This window comes from Mytilus trossulus, chromosome 11 (genome assembly GCF_036588685.1).
Source record: "Mytilus trossulus isolate FHL-02 chromosome 11, PNRI_Mtr1.1.1.hap1, whole genome shotgun sequence".
In the NCBI taxonomy this organism is placed as follows: Eukaryota; Metazoa; Mollusca; class Bivalvia; order Mytilida; family Mytilidae; genus Mytilus; species Mytilus trossulus.
The window spans coordinates 12,249,018-12,272,014 of record NC_086383.1 but is presented as its reverse complement, the minus strand read 5'-3'; the positions used below and the strand labels follow the sequence as shown (position 1 = coordinate 12,272,014).

The window sequence follows — 22,997 nt, the reverse complement described above, 5'->3', positions numbered from 1 at the left end:
GGACACTTTTAAAGGGGAATAAAAGTGGTGGGTTGAACCTGGTTTTATGGCATGCCAAACCTCGCACTTTAATGGCAAAGTTAAATATAACATTGAAATGACAACATAATATTACAGGACTACAATACAAATAAATAGGAGAACATATTAGACAAATAAAAACATGATAAATAGATAACAAAAAGCATCAGGTTTAAAATTCAATACGCCAAAAACGCGCCTTGTTATGTAAGTGTAACACTCAAACATAACTCTAAACTAAAAATACTAATATTAGATTAACGCGTCTTTTGATTGGCTGATGTTGTTTTATCTATCAGCTCATTACTATAATTTAGTCATGCGACCATGACGTTATCATCGTTTTTTCATGGTTAATTCTCCGGTTTAAAATTGAATTTAAAATTAAATTATAAGAAATAACTGTAATATTTTGTCTGTCTATTCGAAATAACATAAAAAAAGTGTTGCACACTTTAAAATAACCCACTGCGCAGGTTATTTAGTGTACATCACGTTTTTTATGTTATTTCTTCATAGACAAAAAATGAGAAAAAAAATGTTAACACGTACTTTATGTCAGGTTTGAATACACCAAGTCGATAGTCAATAAATTAAATGTGAGGCTTAAGTGGCCATTCAACTAGATATTAAGACGGTAGATTTTATATGAATATTTACGGAAGTATCATATATTGAACAAGATTATCATGATTATATTAATGATGCATTGTTTACCTATTTATATGACAACACATCATTTAAAATCATGACCAAATATCATTAATTGACATTTTGATTTTCCTGGTGATTTTTTTTCAGAGATTTAAGATAAAAAAAAAATGAAGGTCCGAAGATACCAGAGGGACATTCAAACTCACAGCCAGAAAAAAAAACTGACAACTTCATAGCTAAAAAAAAGAAAATGACAAACATTCAAATACTAGTTCACAACACAACATAGAAAACTGAAGACTAAGCAACACGAACCTGACCAAAACCTTTTTGGATGATCACAGGTGCTTCTGAAGGGAACTTTGGTCCTGCTCTCCACATGTGGCACCGTTCGTGTTGCTCATGTTTTTACCAACCCGGTAAATATTTAATTCGTACAAATCTATATCTTTCAATCCCTGTCTTTTGTAGGTCAACTAATTAACGTGTCTTGTAAATGAATATTCATTTATAGTTATAATCAGTCTAGCTATTCGACATAAATAATTCTTAAACCATTTTTTGTTTTATTTATTAGAGCTAATGTCAACATATTATTGCAGCTATAAGGATACTGTAATATCGTCTATTGCAAAACAATGCACCTGACAATGTATCTACCTGAAGATAAACTAGTAGAACAGTGAATGCAATAAGTGTCCATTGGACCAATATACTTTAAACGATAATCAATAATAGAATAACACTTGCTTCGATTCATCATAAAATAAAGTCGACCTGTATCTGCTATTATGGGAAATATTTCTCATTAACCAATTCTTTATAAACTGTTGTCCTATGACATTGTGCTCGCCTCAAGGTTGGATCGGGTCAACCAAACATTAGAATAGTTGTATTATCATGTGACATTTAAGAGTAGAACACATAGAAAGATAGGATAAGAGTATTCAGAGTTGCTCTGTTTGTATTTCGATATAATAATCATCTTGATTATCTTCGGCAGTGTGATTGTCCAAAAATAATAAATCTTTCAGACGTTTAAATGTGTTTCTTTAAACGATCCTTTTGTTCTATTCTTCCCAGGATCTTGTTTTTATTAGAGTTGTTAGTACTTTAACGTTTTCCAAGATATTATAATTGCTCTTCGATATAACAAAGTCCTCTGTCAATAAAGGTTCATACGTTTGGTTTTCATCGACAATTGTTTTTTTATGAACAATTATTTCCATGAAGGTAAGATAATGAATTGGCCATCCTATACATATTGTATTCTCTATCAACTTTGTTTTAATCGATAAACATTTGATATATCATACAATATGTATTCAAACATACACTCTGAAATTATCAATACTCGATAGACTAGACAGGAAATATCAGTTTTCATGATTTATTATGTTTGATACAAATATAATAAGTAAACATCAGAAAAATACTGAACTACGAGGAAAATTTAAAAAGGAAAGTTCATAATCAAATGGCAAGAATAAAATTTCAAACACATCAAACGAATGGATAACAACTGTCATATTCCTGAATTGGTAACGGCATTGTCTTTTGTAGAAAATGGTGGATTAAACCTGTTTTAAAAGCAAGGTTAACCGTTCATAAAACTTACTTATTGTTACACAATGAAAATCTAAAGTGTCTGAATATGAAACTGTATCAGCCACACATAGATGATTTATCGTTATTGGGGTTATTTTTGTGTATTATTTTGAATTGAAAATACTTACACATGACGTCACGTATACATGTAACAGAGTTACAATAATAAGAATCAAAGGTACCATGTTATAATTTGAAACACCAATAAAACTCATAAGTGACGCTCAGATTTGTTTAACTAGATCTCGCCAAAACAGAAGAAGTACATCAATATGAATATAAGGAGATGTGATATGATTGCCAATGAGACAGCTATCCGTCAAGGTTTAAACGTAGCGGTTGTAAGTAATTATACAGGCAATCATACGGCTTAAGCGATGAGAAAAAACATACCGCGAGGTCGGTTATAAACGGCCTCTTCATGCCAAACATACATTGATTCTACTGAAAAACGTCGTAATTCATAATAAAACAATTAACGAAATATAAAAATGACAGAAAAGCCACTGTGAGAGCCCAAAAACATCCAGCTCTCAACTTAATCGAAAAATTTCAACATTTTGATACATTTTTCAATTATTGCAAAACTTGAATAAATTGTTTTTATATTTATGTGTAAATTATCCTCTTTCAAAGAACAATAATTGATAACAACCACTAAACTACGAGAATGTCGACTTTGAACAGGCATATTTATATGTTTGTGGGCGCTCAACCCCCATAACCTGGGACAGGGGTGCAACAGTACAACACAAAAAGCGAACTATTAATATCCGTTAGAAAAAGGCTTACTCCTAAGATATATACAAATAACAATACACTGAATGAAACCAGTTAGGATGTGGACGGGTACATATACATCCCCACAACCAAAATACAGATATGAGCGTACTCGCAGTTACTGAAAGTTACTTCAAAGCCAATAACAACTAATAAAAATCATGTATCTTAGACTTAAATAACATTCTGATATGACGTGCTACTTTCGCTTTGTAAAGGTGTAATACCACCATTGATTTTCCCCTATTAGTCTGTGTTAAATTTGCACTTTTCAAAAAATTGTGCAGAATTTATCTTTGTTTCAAATAAAGAAATACTTGGCATGAGTAAAGTTTTATCCTGTCCAGTTCTATAGAAAAAGTTTCACATAACATTTCATTGCATATAAGAAAATAACCATCATTGGAAGTTAACCAATCAAATTTCTCCCCTTATTCTATCTGTGTACAAGATTTAGTAACCATGTAACCTCAAGATTACAAAATTTTCTAAAGAAATCACAAATAAAAAATAATGGTGTTTTGAAATACCCAAGACATATGTTTATGACACAGAAATAGTTTTACTGCAATAAAATGTAGGATTAATTACCAACAACGGTCAAATTCAAGGGAATATTTTTTTAGACCTACTTTCGTATGCAACCGGATGTGAAGTACCATGATTTGGTGGTATAACACCTAAACACCTCTCTCACTCTGAAAAAAACCCATTGTCATTCGTCTGATTGTTTACTAACAAGAAAAGGGAGATGCAAGGAAGAGCCAACACAAACGCTCTATCCTTATAGACATTGGACATAGAAATTACCTTAATTGTCCTAATCAAAATCGAAATGATTGATAAAAGCTTAACTTTATCATAGTTTTTACATGGTAAGCCATTATGATCGTTGTTTTTTAGCCATCGCTGTCGCTCTGTCAAAAATACATAGTCACAGTTGAATTCATGAAATCCATGACTTCATAATTGTCTTGTGATACACAGATGACGGTCAATGAAATCCAAGAAGTCACTACAGGCATGAGCATAGTGAACGATTTGGAAATAAAAACATCGTAAGAAGATGCAAAATGAACATCACCGTCCGAAATTTAACATAAGAAAAAATATTCATCCCGTTTGCGGTTACTTTTTGTGTTGAGACTGAAATATCTAAATCTAAACATCATAATATCTAATATTATAATATTCTATAATATCTAATAAAATATCTTTTTTATTCCTTTTGAGGTTAGTTAAGGAAGCTCGCGGGTTTAAGATTTTCAGAAAAAAATTAAACATATATTTTTCATTACAAATTTTATATAGTACCTTTAATAGTTGTTACTTTATCATATGGTACAAAAAACATTCCAAAAAATAAATTCGTGTTGGCCCCAGGTGACTTTTAAAATGTAGATATCATTGAAAAAGCTCCAAATTATCTTTGGTGCAAAATGCCATTAATTAGCATTAAAATTGAAATATCTTTTTTTTAAATCATCGGTGACGTTTTTATTGATGTTTTCGAATAAGATGTACATAAACTAAATAATTGTAAAATTAAAGCGATTTCTTTACTTTTGTTCTTTTTATTTTTCGATATTACCGCTATTGCTCCTATTAGCTCAACAGAAAAAAGGACATTAACAAAAATGTATGCCATTTTCAAAGGCAGACTTTGAACGAAAATGAACGGTGACGATGAAAAATATAGCGAATCCTATATTTAAAAAAAAATGATTTAGACCTGCGAGCCCTTTAAGTGATGCTAGTTGGTATTATATTATGTCTTGTATACGGTTTATCAATTTGATAATGATTGATTTCATTGTCAGTTTTTCTTTGACTTTTGGTTGGTGATTCTGATGATCAGTATTATGTTGTCTTTGTTGTGATTTTGATACTGATGTTTATCTAATGGGATATTTTTAATTTTGCCAGCTAATTGTCAGTTTATGTTCAATTTTAAATTTGAATGTCCGATTAGAATCTTTCTGTTCCGTTTTAATACAATTTCTTGTGAAATTTGACTTAAGAACCATTACATCCCTGTTCTGTGCAACTCCTATGTATCTCTGTTGTGTGAGTCTATACCATGTAAAGTTGCATCCACGGACAGGTTTTCAATCTGGGATCAAACTGTATCGTATGCCTTTGAGAACCATGACTTCCCTGTTCTGTGCAACTACAAAGTGTCCCTGTTGTGTGAGTATATACTATGTAAAGTTGCATCCACGGACAGGTTTTTCAATTTGTGATCGAAACTGTATCGTATGCCTTCGAGAACCATAACATCCCTGTTCTGTGTAACTCCAATGTATTCCTGTTGTATGAGTATATACCATGCAAAGTTGCATCCCCGGACAGGTTTTTTTTCAATTTGGGATCAAAACTGTATTGTATGCCTCTGACAACCATAATATCCCTGTTCTGTGCAACAACAAGGTATCCCTGTTGTGTGAGTATATACCATGTAAAGTTGCATTCACGAACAGCTTTGTTTCAATACGGGATCAAAACTGTATGGTATGTCATTGAGAACCATTACATCCAGGTTCTGTGCAACTCCAATGTATTCCTGTTGTATGCGTATATACCTTGTAAAGTTGCATCCACTGACAGTTTTTTTTACTATGGGATAACAAGTATATCGTATGCCTTTAAGAACCATTACATCTCTGTTCTGTGCAACAACAATGTATTCCTGTTGTATGAGTATATCCCATGCAAAGTTGCTTCCACTAAAAGGGTTTTCAATATGGGATCAAAACTGTATCGTATGCCTTTTAGAACCATTACATCTCTGGTCTGTGCAACTCCAATGTATTCCTCTTGTATGAGTATATACCATGCAATGTTGCATCCACTAAAAGGGTTTTCAACATGGGATCAAAACTGTGTCGTATGCCTTTTAGAACCAATACATCTCTGTTCTGTGCAACTCCAATGTATTCCTGTTGTATGAGTATATACCATGTAAAGTTGCATCCACTGACAGGGTTTTAAATATAGGAGCAAAACTGTCTCGTATGCCTTTGAAACTATAACATCCTTGTTCTGTGCAACAACTAGGTAGCCCTGTTGTGTGAGTATATACCATGTAAAATTGCATCCACTGACAGTTTTTTTCAATATGGAATCAAAACGTTATGGTATGCCTTTCAGAACCATAACATCCCTGTTCTGTGCAATAACAAGCTACCCTAGTGTGTGAGTATCACTTACTCACTCATCCTCTTCGCGCCTGTCAGCACATCAGGCTTCAACCAGTACTCTCCACATTTGCCTGTTTTTTGCCTTCTTCTCAATCTCCTTCAAGGTTTTCCCAAGGTCTTTCATCTCTGATTCTATCATTCTGCGCCAGGTCTCTTTTGGCCTCCCTCTTTTTCGTCTACCACCAGGTGTCCATCTCAAAGCATTCTTGGTGATATCTTCATTTCCTTTCCTCAATACGTGGCCAATCCAACGCCATCTCTTCGTTTTAATATCTATTTCAATACAACACTGATTTGTTTTGTGGTACAGGTCTTTGTTGGAAATAGTATTGGGCCAGACTATCTTATAGATCTTCCTCGAGCAGGTGTTATGGAATGAGGAAAGCTTTTTCATGTCTAATTGGATAATTCTCCAGCATTCTGTCCTATATAGATGGACTGACTTGACATTACTGGTGTGTATTCTGATCTTTGTTTTCAGACTGATTGACCTTCTCTTCCATATGGGCTGTAGTTGGCAGAATGCATATCTGGCTTTGCATATTCTGGCTCTTATATCTTTTGCTGTTCCATTGGTGTTACTTAGCATGCTTCCAAGATAGGTAAAGTCCTCAACCTCTTCTATGATGTTATGTCCGAAGTACACTGGTTGTATTGTGTTACTGCTGATGTTCATGAGCTTGGTCTCCTTCTCATTTATAGTCAGTCCTATACTTTGTGCTGTTTCATTCAGTCTGGTGGTTTTGTTCTGCAGGTTGTGTCTGTTGCTGGATATCATCAGCAAAATCTAAATCCCCAAAAAAAAAATCATGGTCAATCTGATTCCTGTGATTTCATTACCCAATGTTGTTCTCATACACCAATCTATTGCTGTAATGAATAAGATAGGGGAAATTACACACCCTTGTCGTACTCCAGATGTTACTTGGAACCATTCTGACTGTTGACCGTTATGTAATACACAGCATTCATAGTTGTTGAAGAAAGCTTGTATTAAGGTGATTATTTTAAAAGGTACACCATATGCCCTAAGGATGGCCCATAAGCAACTTCTTTTAATACTGTCAAAGACTCTACGAAAGTCAATGAAATTTAGGACTAGTTTGTTTTGCCACTCTATACTTTGCTCTATTAAATTTCTGATTGTTAATATATGGTCAATACATCCTCTACCTGATCTAAACCCTGCCTGCTCTTTCCTCTGACAGCAAAGTTATACCATGCCAGTTGTTGCAGTCACTTTATCTAAGCCAGGTGACTTCACGTTCTTGAGTCTAAGTATTGCCTTCGTGATCTCATCCCTTGATACTTCCCCAATATCCATTCCAAACTATTCTATAACTGGAACATATGCCTGGTGTTCAGCATTCAATGTTTCGTTAAAGTGTTCAGTCCACTTCTCCAGTTGACTTTCTGAGGCTAGTGTTTTACCATCCTTAGACTTACACGGTGCACTGGAGCTCATGTGCTTATCCCTCAGTTCTTTCGTGATTTTATAAACAGTGCTAAGTTCTCCTTTAAAAGCTGCTGTCTCTGCTTCTTTATCAAGTGTGTCTAGGTATATTGCCTTATCTGCTTTTGTTTTACGTTTTACTTCCTTGTCTGTGACTGAATATTCTTTCCTTAGAGTAGTTTGGATTCGTTCTGATTTTGTGCTGTTCAATTTTGCCTTTATGTCTTTTCTCTTGTGAATGCTAGTCCATGTGTCATCACTTATCCATTTCTTCCTTTCACGTTGTCGGAGCTCTAGAGTGTTTCTTGATGTTTCTTTAAACACAGCTTCAATCCTTCTCCATCCCTGTTGTAAGCTTTCTACGGTACTTGGCTTGTTGTCTTGTAGGTTTTTTAACACTTGAAACCTGTTTCCCAACTCGATCTTAAATTTCTTGAGAGTTTCAGGTTGTTTTAATTTGACTGTGTCTAATATTTCCCTCCTGGTGGTCCTATTTTTTAATGCTTTTCTTAGCTTCAGTCTAATTTTACCATAAATCAAGTGATGGTCACTACCACAGTCTGCTCCTCTTATAGCTCTCATGTCATAAAGTGAGATTTTCCATCTTCCGATTATCATCAAAAGGTCTATCTGATTTTGTCACGACCATTTGGGGAGTTCCATGTGATTTTATGGATGTTTTTGTGTGGAAAAAGTGTACCTCCAATAACAAGATCGTTATCTTCACAAAAAATTACAAGTAGTTCTCCATTTTCGTTTATAGTGCCAAGTCCATGTTTGCCCATAACTCTTTCTCCATCTAAGTTATCATTTCCTACTTAAGCATTCATATCACCTAAGACTATAAGGATGTCATGTCGTGGTGTTTTGCAGGTTATACTTAGGAGTTTCTCATAAAAAGTTCTTTTTGTTTCATCATCTGCATTATTTATTGGTGCATAACATTGTATTATTGTCATTTTGGCATATTTGGAATGGAATCTTGCAACAATAATTCTCTCATCTACTGGTGACCATTCCGTGAGTGCACCTTGAGCCTTTTTTTCATGATGATAGCAGTCCCTTGATGATGTTAATTATCCTTTCTACCTGAGTATATAATCGTTTCACCTGTAACATATCCACAGTCAGTCCGCCTGCATTCGTTTACTCCAAAAAAATCATTATTGTACGATTGTATCTCTTTAACTACCTGGGCAGTCTTTCCACATTCATACATGGTTCGTACGTTCCATGCTCCTATCTTTAAATGTTCTTTCGGCCCAAGAAGGTTGCTTTTCCTGTTGTTAGCTTCTAGAAAGCTTTCTAGAAAAAGATTTTTTTTAAAAATCTAAGGATTTTCTTACGCCCAGGAGTAGATTACCTTAGCCGTATTTGGCACAACTTTTTGGAATTTTGGGTCCTCAATGCTCTTCAACTTTGTATTGGTTTGGCTTTTTAAATGTTTTGATCTGAGCGTCACTGATGAGTCTTATGTAGACGAAACGCGCGTCTGGCGTATTAAATTATAATCCTGGTACCTTTGATAACTATTCACTAACAACGTTCATGCTGTTGCCTTGACAACGTGCATCCACTGGTATACCGTTGCAAGTGTTTATGTTTACTGGTCCGGTTTCCGTAACTAGAGTATGAGTATATACCATGTAAAGTTGCATCCACTGATAGGTTTTTCAATATTGAATCAAAACTGTATCGTATGCCTTTGAACAATAACATCCCTTTTCTGTGCAAATCCAATGTATTCCTGTTGTATGTGTATAAACCATGCAAAGTTGGAACCACGGACAGGTTTTTCAGTATAGGATCAAAACTGTATCGTATGCCTTTGAAACCATAACATCCTTTTTCTGTGCAACAACTGATAGAAATATGTTCTCTCTTTTCTTTCAAAATTTTCTGGTTGTATGTGTTATTGCCATATACATATTATATATGTTTTTATAGTGCACAATTTATATGTTTTTCTTTGCATTTCCCTGGCGGGGATTCGCACTATTGAATTGTTTTACCGTTTATGTTTCTTTGTTTTATTTTCTTCGTTCAATTTATACACACTTATAGTATTTGAAATTCCTAGTAGTGAATGGGTAGCAAATATAAAACTTAAGAACAAGGTATTCCTGTTGTATGAGTATATACCATGTAAAGTTGTATCCATACGAACAGGTTTTTCAATATGACATCCAATACGTCACTACAGACATGTGCATAAAGAACGATTTGCAAATAAAAACACCGTAAGAAGATGCAAAAGGAACATCACCGTCCAAAATTTAACAAAAGAAAAAATATTCATCCCCTATGGCGTTACTTTTTGTGTTAAGTTACTGATGTAATACTGAAATATCTAAATCTAGACAACATCATTTCTAATGAAATATCTTTTTTATTTCTTTTGATGTTGGTTAAGTGTTGCTCAGTAGTTGGTACTGTATTATGTCTTGTATACTGTTTATCAATTTGGTAATTTTTTATTTCATTGTCTGTTTTTCCTTGACTTTTGATTGGTGTTTCTGATGATCAGTATTATGTTGTCTTTGTTGTGATTTTGATACTGATGTTTATCTAATGGGATATTTTTGATTTTGCCAGCTAATTGTCAGTTTATATTCAATTTCAAATTTGAAGTCCGATTAGAATATTTCTCTTCCGTTTTAATACAATATCTTTCTTGTGAAATTTGCCTTTGAGAACCATTACCTCTCTGTGCAACTCTAATGTATTCCTGTTGTGTTAATATTTACCATATAATTGCATCCGTTTGATTACACAGACATGTTTGGTTTCATTGACTAAGTTCACGCAGATGCCTTGTACACCTTTATCAATTTTCCTGGTCTGGACTATGATGTTCAAATCCAATCACACGTAGCTTTTAATTTAAAGCAGTCTATGAATAATTCTTATTTTTGTACTTGAATCTAGCTCTAGTTGAGTTGTGTAGACGTTCAGAAAAAGATACGAAACAGTTAAATAACAAAGTTTTTATCATTTTTGTTTATTAGGAACAAAATACACAGCACAGAGGTAATACATCTGATAGCAATATGTTCCTATTTTATTCAAAATGCTCTAGTTGTATCCATTATTGCAATAGTCTTATCACAAGCTATTTTTAAACAAAATACCAAACAACCCTAAACGGAACTTAAACCCATTACCAGGAATGCTAAAAACAAAGTGCGAGAAAAAAGTTAACATAAGATAAAATGACGAAGCCAGGCAAAAAAACAAGATGATGGAATGACAAAGAAGTAAAAAACAATTTAAAGAAAACTCCAGCCTCCAATAAAAGTGCTAAATAAAGCACACAAAAATAAATAATACACTAAAAATGGAAACTCCAAAATTACGTACCGGTACAACAATACCATTATTTGGAAAAACATTTTTCTCTAGAGTACTATCTCTGAATAGTGTTAAACATTGTATTAATACATTAATATCGGGTTGATATAAATTGATAAATATCAAAGAAAAATCAACAAGTATTACTTTTCGTCAAAAATTTAAAGTAACAGGTATCACTTGCCGTATAATTTGTCTTGAGGAGACGATGACAGTCCGTCAAAAGATGACGACAAATGGCTAAGCGGTATTAAAGACTTGGTCACACCTTACCAGATAGCACGAACGGACGACTAACGGATGAAAATAAAAGTTGTCCGTTGACAAATTTGTTATCCGTTGGGAGTCCGTTGATGTACTGACCGAATAAAACAGACGTGAAACGGATGCCTAACGGACACACACCGGATATGCAACGTATGAGAAACGGATACGTACCAGACAGAACGGATGTCGAACGTACGTCGAACGGAAGAGTACCACATAAAACGGACACCTAACGGAAGCGTAACAGATAAAACGGATGAACAATTTAAAGCCGACAATAATAATACATGTACATTTCATAAATATTCAAAATGTTAAGGTGTAACTGGTTTTGGTTTATTCTTCAAAATACCACAAAAGGTCAGTGTCTGACCTGAATAAGAGCTACTTGATTGTGAAGAATCGCATTTACTCTAAGGTCGATTATGAATAATAAGAATTCATAAACCTTAAGAAATCTGACATACCAATAATTGGCCTTTTTGACGCGACATTTTCAATTGGCATTTATCCTTTTAAGATCCGTTCATCATCCGTTTTATCCGTTATACGTCCGGTAGAAGTTCGTTTCTCATTCGTTCAACATAATTTTTATCCGTTTAACGTCCGGTAGAAGTCCGTTGGTGAATTGATCTTACAGACCTCCAATTGATGTATAACGGACACGTTACGGATACAAAACGGAAACGAAACGGACGGGTACCGTACAAAACGGACGCCTAACGGATGTTCAACGGACGTTTTATCCGTTGGACGTCCATTCAAAGTTTTGAACATGCTCAAAATTTCCAGGGGACAGAACGGACGTCGACGGATAAATCGTGCGGATATGGACGGACGTCTAACGGATAACAACGGACGTCTAATGAATAACAACGGTTGTCTAACGGACATAAACGGATTGAAAAAAAGTTATCCGTTAGGCGTTCGTTTGAGCTTTCCGGTAAGGTTAGACGGAGAGAGCCATATCTCTTGCATATTAGAGACACCCTTGTAGATTTCGAAAAAAAGCAGGCTTCTCAGTTTAAAAGTAATTAACTTTTCAAAACATTAGTTTATATAGATAGGGGATTAATAGAGGAATCCAAAGAGCAAAACAAATATATAGGTTACCGTGCTTGTTTTCGAGATATTTGCCATTGAAATTTTGGCGGGAAAATATTCTCTCTTGACTTTTCATAGCTTTATTATTGACAAGTTGAAGTTCTCAAAAACTGTTAAAAAGAAATTAAAATTTGATAAGACTTTTACAGATGGCTTATCATTATACATGTAAAAGATTTATAAAAAGAAAAATGGGGGTCACCGGGCAAATTTTTTCAAGGCATTGAAATGGATAAAACCAGAGGATTCCGAAAATCTGACAAAAAATCTAAAACATGACAAGCCAGCTTCCTTAACAGCAAAAGGTGACGCTTGTCACCTAAGTTTTGATATTTACAGTAACAAGTATCAATTCAAGAATTTTTTGTTATCAATTTCCACCTTATATTTAAAGTAATAAGTATCACTTCCAATCATATTTTTGACGAATGAAGTATCAATTCCGGTCTTATTTTTACAATAACAAGTTTTATTGTATAGCAATATAATATTCCCCACAGAAAGTAACAAAAAGTTAGCGTGCAATAAATTCTAATATTGCACTAGTGCAATAAATCTTCACAATTCATGACGTCATCAACGACAAATCTTAGTTTAAACAATTTTTTACTTTCAAATATTATATTGCGATACAATAAAAGGGTTATTGCATGAATATTGGGGAATATTGTCCCTCGTAGAACATGTATTGTACTCGCCAGCTCGTGCAATATACAGTTCTACTCGGGACAATATTCCCCAATATTCATGCAATAACCCTATATTACTTCCGGTCTTATATTTACAATAACAAGTTTATCTTTTAGTCTTATTTTTACAGTTACAGTAACAAGTATCACTTTCTGTCTAATATAAACAGTAATAAGTTTCCCTTCCCGCCTTAAATTAAATATTTACAGTAACAAGTATCAATTCCAATCTTATATTCACAGTAATAAGTATCACTTCTGGTCTATTTTTTGCAGTATCACGTAACACTTCTGGTCATATTTTTGCAATTGCATGTATCACTTCCGGTCTTTATTTTTTGCATTCACAAGTATCACGCCCTGTCTAACATTTGCAATAATAGGTATTTCTTCCCATTGTCTGTTCTTGCCTCAATATTCAACTCAATTCAATCTGAAATTAAAGTAACACTGTAATAGGCATGAATCAATTATGAAATGTCTGTTCAATCAAATAACTGAAATTGTTTTCGTAGTCTCTTTTTGAAAACGGTACCAAAAAGGAAAATGCATTGGCTTATTTATAGCTCTATATACCATAAATACAGAAAAATAAAACTTATCATTTAGCTTTCGAAAATTTCTGATACTTTTGCCCAATTCAATTGTAAATACCTAAAGCAGCCATAACAGAACAATATTTTATTACAACACTTTTATTTCTGCACAAATCTTAATCATCAGAACTTAACTATGAACAAGTCTGTGAATAGCATAGTACAAGGATGATATTACTCTTCCGATGATCAGTTTCTACTAACTCAAATCAATACATAGTAACAAATTGAGCCCACATGATACACAGTTTTGAAGATTTTATTGCAAGCAGTTTGTAAATGTTAGTTGTTCACAGTAAGTGTAATATCTTGTATGTAAACTGTCTTTAGAAAAAAATCGTAAATTTAATATTTACATATCTTCTAGATTTTTAAATATAATTCTTTATCAGTGAAATAAAACCAATGTTATTTAAAAATGTAACCATTAAAAATATACTAACGGTTTTTCGCATATACACCTTAAACTTCTTGAACATGGTCCATCATTCCATTCGTAGTCCTGTCTTTTATAAATGTTCAGACAATGTTCGTCTCCATTCTGATTATTTGGTTGGTGTGCAATACGTGTGTGCCAATCGGTTACTGTAAACCCCTGTCCACGTGTTGTCCATAACCACACACCTTCATTAGCTCGATCTAATCCACCTAGCCAAAAATCTGTTAAACATTTGATTACAAAATATTAAACATGTTAAATGACGGTTGAAACTATTTATATTGCGTTTGTCAATGATTTTACGAAGCTCTTGTTGTTCACTCGTTTGTATATATATAGTAACGTTTATCATACGTGGAATTCAAGAAAGCACTTTCACATATTATTATTCAACAAAATTAAAAGTATATGAGAATTAACTCACGCACGACAAAAAGGGCAATACCGCCTTAAGAAGTCATTTATCGATCGAAGGAAAACGAATCCGGGTTACTAACTAAAACCAAGGAGAACACATCTACGACAATGTTTTTAGAAGTCAATGCTCTTGTTGGGTTCTCGTGTGTATACCTATAGTAACGTTTATCATACGTGGAGTTCAATAATGCACTTTTGATAAACCTATTATGATTCAAGAAGTTTTAAAACAATTGAAACTTAACCTGCACACGACAAAAACGTTCCTTACGAAAAAATCAATAGCAGATACATACTTTCACCATATTTTTTTGCATTTTTCCTAAGAAATACAATCTCACTTCTTGATGTAACTTCTGCTAGCATACTGCCTAAGTTTTTACAAAAAATCTGAAAATACAAATTTGTATGAATTCAAACAAACATGAACACTACAACGTAATGTCGAAAAACTGCGTTTAATTTGAACCATTCAACATCAAACGGTACGATATCCATCTGAGGAAAAAGGACAAAAACAACTGTGTAATGCTATTGGATTGGACACGAACAACAGTAGTATACCGGTGCCCCAAAATCATAAATCAATTGAGAAAATCTTTAAAAAAAAACTTATCGATTATTCAAAGTTTTATAACGAGAGAGAGAGAGAGAGAGAGGATACCAAGATAAAAAACGATAAGTCCAATAACAAGGATATTGTATCGTGTAACACCTTAAAGGTTAAGTATTTGTTTTTTGCTTGGCCAATTAATCCATGGCAAAAACAAATGTCCAACTCGAATTTGACTTATTGTTGTTCTTTATCATGAATATTGAATATTTGACCATTATTATAGACAAATTGTAAGACAATTTGGAATCTTTGGAAATATCACAAGCGAATTAATATATTTAGATTATCTATCTGTCTTTTAGACTACAACTGTTGTTTTCTTTCAAATATTTCATAACTTTTTTTACTGTTTCTTCTGATTGAATGTTTTGTGGTTTGAATTTTTGCTTCAAACTTTTAATTGTAAGAACTTAGAATTACAAATCTTTACTACCTTGGCATAATCCCATTTTTTGCTGTCACTGCTGAAATAATAACAACTGTTTTCATGAATCTTCAAGCCAGAGGGACATGCAGGTCGAACTGTAAAAAAACTATTAATTAAGAACGAAGAAAGGAAAAAATGAGATTGTCGACGGAATAAAAGCAGGAAAATTCTTTTTTAACAACGAGAGCACACTATACAAAATAATAGATAATATGATATATGTATATGAAATCTAACCAAGAATGGTTAATTCTTCATTAATGTAACCGTGTTTAGAAAAAAAATTCCAGACAGACATTATAAAGCTATTTAACTTAACGATGTTGTTATACTCTATGTTAGTAAATATCTTTGTGGTCATATGTAGAATGTCGTTACGTTCAGCGAGTTTTCTTTATTAGTTATTGCCATTGATTTATTTTATGTTTGCCACAAGAGCATTTCAATTTGTTTTATTCGTTTGGTTTAAGAATTACAAATTAATAGCATCTAATTTGTGTGTGTAGTTTAGGATTCTTTGCTCTTTTGGAACAGAAAAAGGTTAGCGGCATTTCATAAAAAAAGTGTTTTTCCCTCATATCATGTTTTTACACACCCTAACAGTAAAACTATACATTTATTTATTCTAAATGATTATGTATATTTTGTTCCATTGTGCATTGAATTAACCCTACTGTCGATTAATATATTAGTCATATGTTCTAATGAAACAAACTTTGACATCGGTTTTCAGAGTATCCAGTTGGACAGGAACAAACAAAACTATTTCTAGTTGGTGTGCACCTTCCCCCATTTGAACAAGGTGAGGTATGGCATGGTGTGACTAAAATATCAGTAATAACAGAATCAGAGTGCAATAATGATATTAAAATCCTGAAATATATCGCGATTTGAATTGTTGCTTCCTTCACTTCTATTTACACAGTAATAATATAACACAATTGCACAATAATTTTGCAGTTATCGCGTGGACATTCCTAGTCATATGCTAATGCTAATGTAGACGTTTTGTTTATATAGATTATACCGTTGGTTTTCCCGTTTGAATGGTTTTACACTAGTAATTGTGGGGCCCTTTATAGCTTGTTGTTCGGTGTGAGCCAAGGCTCCGTGTTGAAGACCGTACTTTAACCTATAATGGTTTACTTTTTAAATTGTTATTTGGATGGAGAGTTGTCTCATTGGCACTCACACCACATCTTCCTATATCTATGGTCTATTTTATTATTGTTGTATTCGCAGGAACTGTCAGTAAACGTACACTTCCCTAGCATGCAAACAGAACGTATGTCACACAACTTGTATTTGTTGTTCAAATATAAGTTGTTATCCCTGTAATATAAAATGACGAAATATGTTTTGGGAAATATGTTTTGTTTTACATTTTATATTTAGATTATTTAATATATTTCTATTGTTCGTCGATTTTCGTTTGGTATTGCGGCCTGACTATCCCGATCTCTTTCTACGTTTGATTGAAGTTTTTCAAAGGCTAGAACAAGGAACATTGTATTCGTATTCCAGCATTTACGTTCCAGATGTAACTTCATCCTATGGTTGACATTTGCAAACGCGAATGAGAGGATTTTTCTTTAGCAGTCATACACTTAATTTCAATCAAATATAATTCATTTGGTAAAGTAGTCATATTATGTCATTTATTTTAAGAAAAAGTGTATTTTTGAACCATAAAAAAAACCAAAAGTAGTTCCTATGGGTAATTGCATTGTCTATAGTAAAAGAAATGCATCATATACAGTTACCCACCTTTACATTGTTTTCCACAATATCCAGTTTGACAGGTACAAACAAAACTACTTCCGGTAGGAGAACATTCACCGCCATTCGAACAAGGCGAACTGTTGCATGGTGTGGCTTTGAAATAAAAGACAATTGTTTGAGTACAATCATTGTATCAATATCCTACAATATATTTACATAAGAATTGTTACAACCGTGACTTCAATATTCAATTGGTTGATTTGAACCAGCTTCTTACATTTTTTCGTTATCATGACATAACCGGGAGAAAATCAGTACCGACATTTCCAAGTTTGCAGTAACAGAAAATGACGCGTGAATGTAAGAAGTAATTTTAGTATCGTTACCTCTTATACCGTTCTTTTTACGTTTGATTGAAATATTTTAAAAGTCTTTTATATGTAACTTATATTGATATCTCATTATTTATGTACCGTCAGTAACTCCTACCGACGATTGTAATATGCAGACGCGAATGAGAGTATTTTTTTTAAATAGCAGTCTTATACTTTTTTTAATGAAAACAAAATTCATTGGGTAATGTACCCATAATATTTCATTTATTTAAAAAAACAAGTTTATTGTTGGTGCCATCTTTAATTTAAAACCTCGAAAGTTAACCTATATTTTAATGAAACACACTTCTACATTATTTTCCACTGTATCTTGTTTGACAGGAACAAACAAAACTACTACGAGTTGACTTGCATGTTCCTCTATTTAAACAAGGTGAACTGTGGCATGGTGTCCCTGAAAAAATAAAATAATATTATTGGAGTGCTAATATGTAATCAAAATCCTAGGATATATCAGAATAGTTGCTCAACACAGTCTAGATAGAACTACTTGTTTAAAAATATTTGCAGTATCCGAGGCTATTACAAACTGTGGGCAAAAATATATAATCTATGATATCATTAATGTTTCCGTTGAGTACAATATGTATTTTCGATTTTGACAAATATTTTCGTGAATATAAAAAGAAAGAACACAAAAATACTGAACTCCGAGGAAAATTCATGTCTCTTTAATGATGCTCATGGCCAAAATATTTGAAATTCAAAGCTTATACATATTTTGGGTTTTTTTGGGGGGAAGTACACCATTTCCCATCTAAATGAATATGCCGTGTGTACTCAAATATGGTTTTACCGTGTCAAATACTGTATGCAGGTCAACTAGTTTTGGCTTTATAGACTTGATAAAAAATTAAACATGCTTCAAAAGATAACAAAATGCTATCAGAACTTATTGTTCATTTTGATTCTATTGTGTATTTTCGAATCACGTATCGAAAATGTTGGACATTTAGTAAAAAATTAACTCCACAAAACATAACTATAGCTAAGGTTTTATGTTTTTTGTTGTACTGTGTGTTACCCTGACCTTTGCTCAATTGATTCCAAGTACCAATAGTGTGTTTTTTTTTCTATTGGGCATACTCTATTCAAATTTAATAAATAATTTTCCTAATGCTTTGAAACATGTATCCAGAAAGCAAAATGTTTGCACCGAGACACCAAACATTAATTCTGTAAACATAGTTGTAATTCGTTGCTTATCACCTAACAAATGTAACAACCTTCACATCTTGATCCATTGTATCCATCACTACATGCACATATAGGTAAATTCCCATGTTCAGTGCAAGTTCCATTGTAGAAGCAAGGTTCTTTAGAACACGGCGTTTCTAAAAGAAAACATATATATTATCACGAGACAATTCAATGAAATTTTTCAAATACAAGTTTTAGCATGCGCAATAGATAAATTAACGTACATTGTTATGGGTAATGTTTAAATTACCTCAGGGCAATTACACGCCTAGCGCTGAAGGGAGCACAGGAAGGCTTATATATCAATTTTTGTTTTAAATAAAAAAAAAGTTTCTTATAATGGTGTTGGATTTTTATTACAGTCAATTACTAGGATATCACTTTCTCCATTAACAATGCATTCTTCTCTTTTTTAAAGTTTATCCCGAAGGTATCACCAGCCCAGTAGTCAACACTTCTATATTGACATGAATATCAATAATGTGGTCATTTTTATAAATTTCCTGTTAACAAAACATTGAATTTTCTAAAACTAAGGATTGTCTTATCCCAGGAATAGATTACCTTAGCCGTATTTGGCACAACTTTTTGGAATTTTGGTTCCTCAATGCTCTTCAACTTTGTACTTCTTTGGCTTTATAAATATTTTGATTTGAGCGTCACTGCTGAGTCATATGTAGACGAAACGCGCGTCTGGCGTACTAAATTATAATCCTGGTACCTTTGATAACTATTTACACCACTGGGTCGGTGCCACTGCTGGTGGACGTTTCGTCCCCGAGGGTATCATCAGCCCATTAGTCAACACTTCTGTGTTGACATGAATATCAATAATGTGGTCATTTTTATAAATTTCCTGTTTACAAAACATCGAATTTTCAAAAACTAAGGATTTTCTTATCCCAGGAATAGATTACCTTAGCCGTATTTGGCACAACTTTTTTGAATTTTGGATCCTCAATGCTCTTCAACTTTGTACTTCGATATATTTGAATAATCTCTCTTTTGATTTTTTTATGATAATGAGCAATATTCATTTTAAAACTTTCACAGTAGAGAATATCTCATTCAGTATCTAAAAAAAACAAAACAGTTATACATGTCTATTCAACACTAAGTTTAAGAATATATACATTGTCTCTAAATTAAAAAAAGCGCGAATAAACCATAAAAAATAATCAGATCATGATATCGGTAAAAAGTTGTTTCTTAAAAAGAAAACGGTTTAACTGCCATTTATTGTATACACATTTTTCAAAAATGGGAAAATAAAACATTTCATTTGTTTTGCAGAATCTGCTTTTCTGTCGTTTTATATCAATGGATATGTAACGACTTCAAGACACTTCAAAAAGTAAAATCACAAAAATACTTCAAATGAGATAGAAGAAAAAATAACAATATATAAGTTTGTTTATTTGTTATTATATTGACAATGCCCTCTTGAGATGCACGATGTTACATGCTATTCTTGGTTGAATATTATTACTAACTTTATAGCATTGAAACACTATTGATTATTAAAAGCAAATTAGAGTTACTACCCTTTTATAATATTCCATCAGAAAGACTTCTCATTTTCTGCAGTAGAATGGTAAACTAAGATTAATTATTTTGTATGATTGTTTTATTCTTTAAGCGGAGAAAGGGTTGTAACATAGGTATATAGGAATTAAAAGGGGGTTTTGACATTGAATATTTGATATTCCGGGGAGGTGTGGCAGATGGATTTGTGTGTGAACGGTTATTATTTTTTGTAAACTAATAGGACAGGTTATTTATGTTCTGCACTGATGCAGCAAGATTTTTCATTACTTCTTTTCCCAACTGTATTTATAGTTTTTGATAACAAACCATTTTTTAAATTCATTATTTATTATAAACAATGCATGAATAGTCAAGTCATTATGTAGCATTTAATCAGAATTAATCATCATCATTAGTGGAAACGAATTTATTTTCTGAATTCCAAACTGCATATAGATTCGAGCGTCACTGATGAGTCTTTTGTAGACGAAACGCGCGTCTGGCGTATATAATAAATTTAGTCCTGGTATCTATGATGAGTTCATTTATATACATATATTGCATACACACAAGATATTTAAATTTGACTGAAGTAAGCCTTTGTCTGTTAAAAGTATTGCAAATAATTAAGGCAGAGCGGAGCGGAGTGAGGCTAAAAAAATGAAGGGTTATGGAGCCGCTGAGGGCTCCTTAAGCTATAGAACTAATGATGCAAAATCGTGCTCTTTAGGTGTTTTTCAGACCCTTTCATAATTTGAAAATGGAAGTTCTGTTTGAATAATTTTTTGACAATATTTTGGTCTCACATCAACATGTATAGATTCAGTGTTAAGACTGAAGTTTTTAGGGACAACATAAAAAAAAACAATATATAGGATAAAGCAAACAATTAATTCACATAGTTAAATATGTGGCTACTGGTTTTTTTAACTCATGATCAAGTCAATAACAAATTGCTAAATAACTAAAGAAATGCAACACCTACAGAATAAAGAAGGGCAATCAATGACCGAAAAACAAATAAATAAGAATCATTGAACCCGAAAAAACAGAAGCTACGTGTGAGGGAATACAGAACTTTTTTCTTGCAAGACACTCGTCATGAAAACAATTTGATATGAAGACAAGCTTTTGGTTTAGAAATTTCCAACATGAGATATTTGCCTTAAAAAAAATTCAGCAAAAGGACATTTTTTTCATTACAATTTTTTTTTATTACTCTAATATTTATTACTTTAAAAAGTATTGTACAAAATTCAACCAAAAAGATCAATTCGTGATGGCCCAGAACACTTTTAAGATGTTTAAATCCTTGAAAAAGCTCCAAAGTATCTCCCTTTGGTGAAAAAAATGCCATTTTTTTTTGGCATAAAAAAATCTTTTTTAACACAATGGTGACCTTAATTGGTTTTTTTCCAAATAAGCTGTGCTAAAACTAAATTTTTTTAAAATTCAAGCGTTTTATGTAATTGAGTTCTTTTTTTTTTATTTCGATATTACATTTTTCTCCTATTAGTTCAACAGAAAAAAAAGTACCGAAACAAAAATGCATGCTTCTTTCTAAGGCAGATTGTGAACTTAAATAAACGGTGACCCAATATTTTTATTTCATTTATGTAGTTAGAATCAGATAAAGTTCATTTATAGAAAAAAAAATGCGAAATCCTATATTTGAACAAAAAAAAAAGATTGATACCCACTTTTAACAACAGGATATACTAGACCTGACAATGAAATGAATGTAAAGGAAACTACATTTTATCTTCCTGCTTTATTTGTTATTTTGCTGGGGGAAATCCTTTCTTTCATTAAGATTCTTGATGTAACAAGATGTATATTTGTTCTGCAGAGCCAGTGTAATAATGCAGCGTTTACTAAATTGTTACACTGGCTACAACAACAATAAAGAAAAAAAATTAAAATACCAAATAATTTATTATTACTGTGATTGAACAATTCAAGATGGCGGTATAGCCCTGAACTACCTTAAATCATCTAATTCATACCAAAACTTGAAGTTTACTGTCTAAAATTTACAGAACCAGTATTTAAAAATAACTACAAAGTATTCCATATGAAGTTTTGTCTTAGATGCATGATTTTTTTATTAGTTGTTAGTGATTTTGAACTAGCTGTCAGATAACTGCGAGTACTCTCAAATCTGTTCATTGCGTCTTTTTGTGTCGGGATGTATAAGTACCCGGCCACGTTCACTTGTATTTTGTCCATCTGATGAGTTAAGCCTATTTCAACTGATTTTTATAGTTCGTTCTTATGTTGTACTGTTATACCACTGTCCCAGGTTAGAGGGAGGGTTAGGTCCGCTAACATGTTTAACCCCACCACATTATTAATGTATGTGCCTTTCCCAAGTCAGGAGCCTGTAATTCAGTGGTTGTCGTTTGTTTATGTGTTTCATTTTTGTTTTTCGTTCATTTTTTTTTACATAAATGAGGCCGTTAGTTTTCTCGTTTGATTTGTTTTACATTGTCTTATCGGGGCCTATTATAGCTGACTATGCGGTATGGGCT

The 22,997-nt window shown here is 32.8% G+C and overlaps 1 protein-coding gene across 1 annotated transcript; it reads right to left on the bottom strand.

Moving 5' to 3' along the window:
* Positions 1-14,150: 14,150 nt before the first annotated feature.
* On the bottom strand, positions 14,151-17,467 carry LOC134689731 (perlucin-like). Its single transcript, XM_063549698.1, has 4 exons — positions 17,390-17,467; positions 16,338-16,445; positions 14,876-14,969; positions 14,151-14,383 (listed from the first exon to the last, which is right to left on the bottom strand). The coding sequence occupies exons 1-4, from the start codon at positions 17,465-17,467 to the stop codon at positions 14,151-14,153; spliced, it is 513 nt and encodes a 170-aa protein (XP_063405768.1).
* Positions 17,468-22,997: the final 5,530 nt, after the last annotated feature.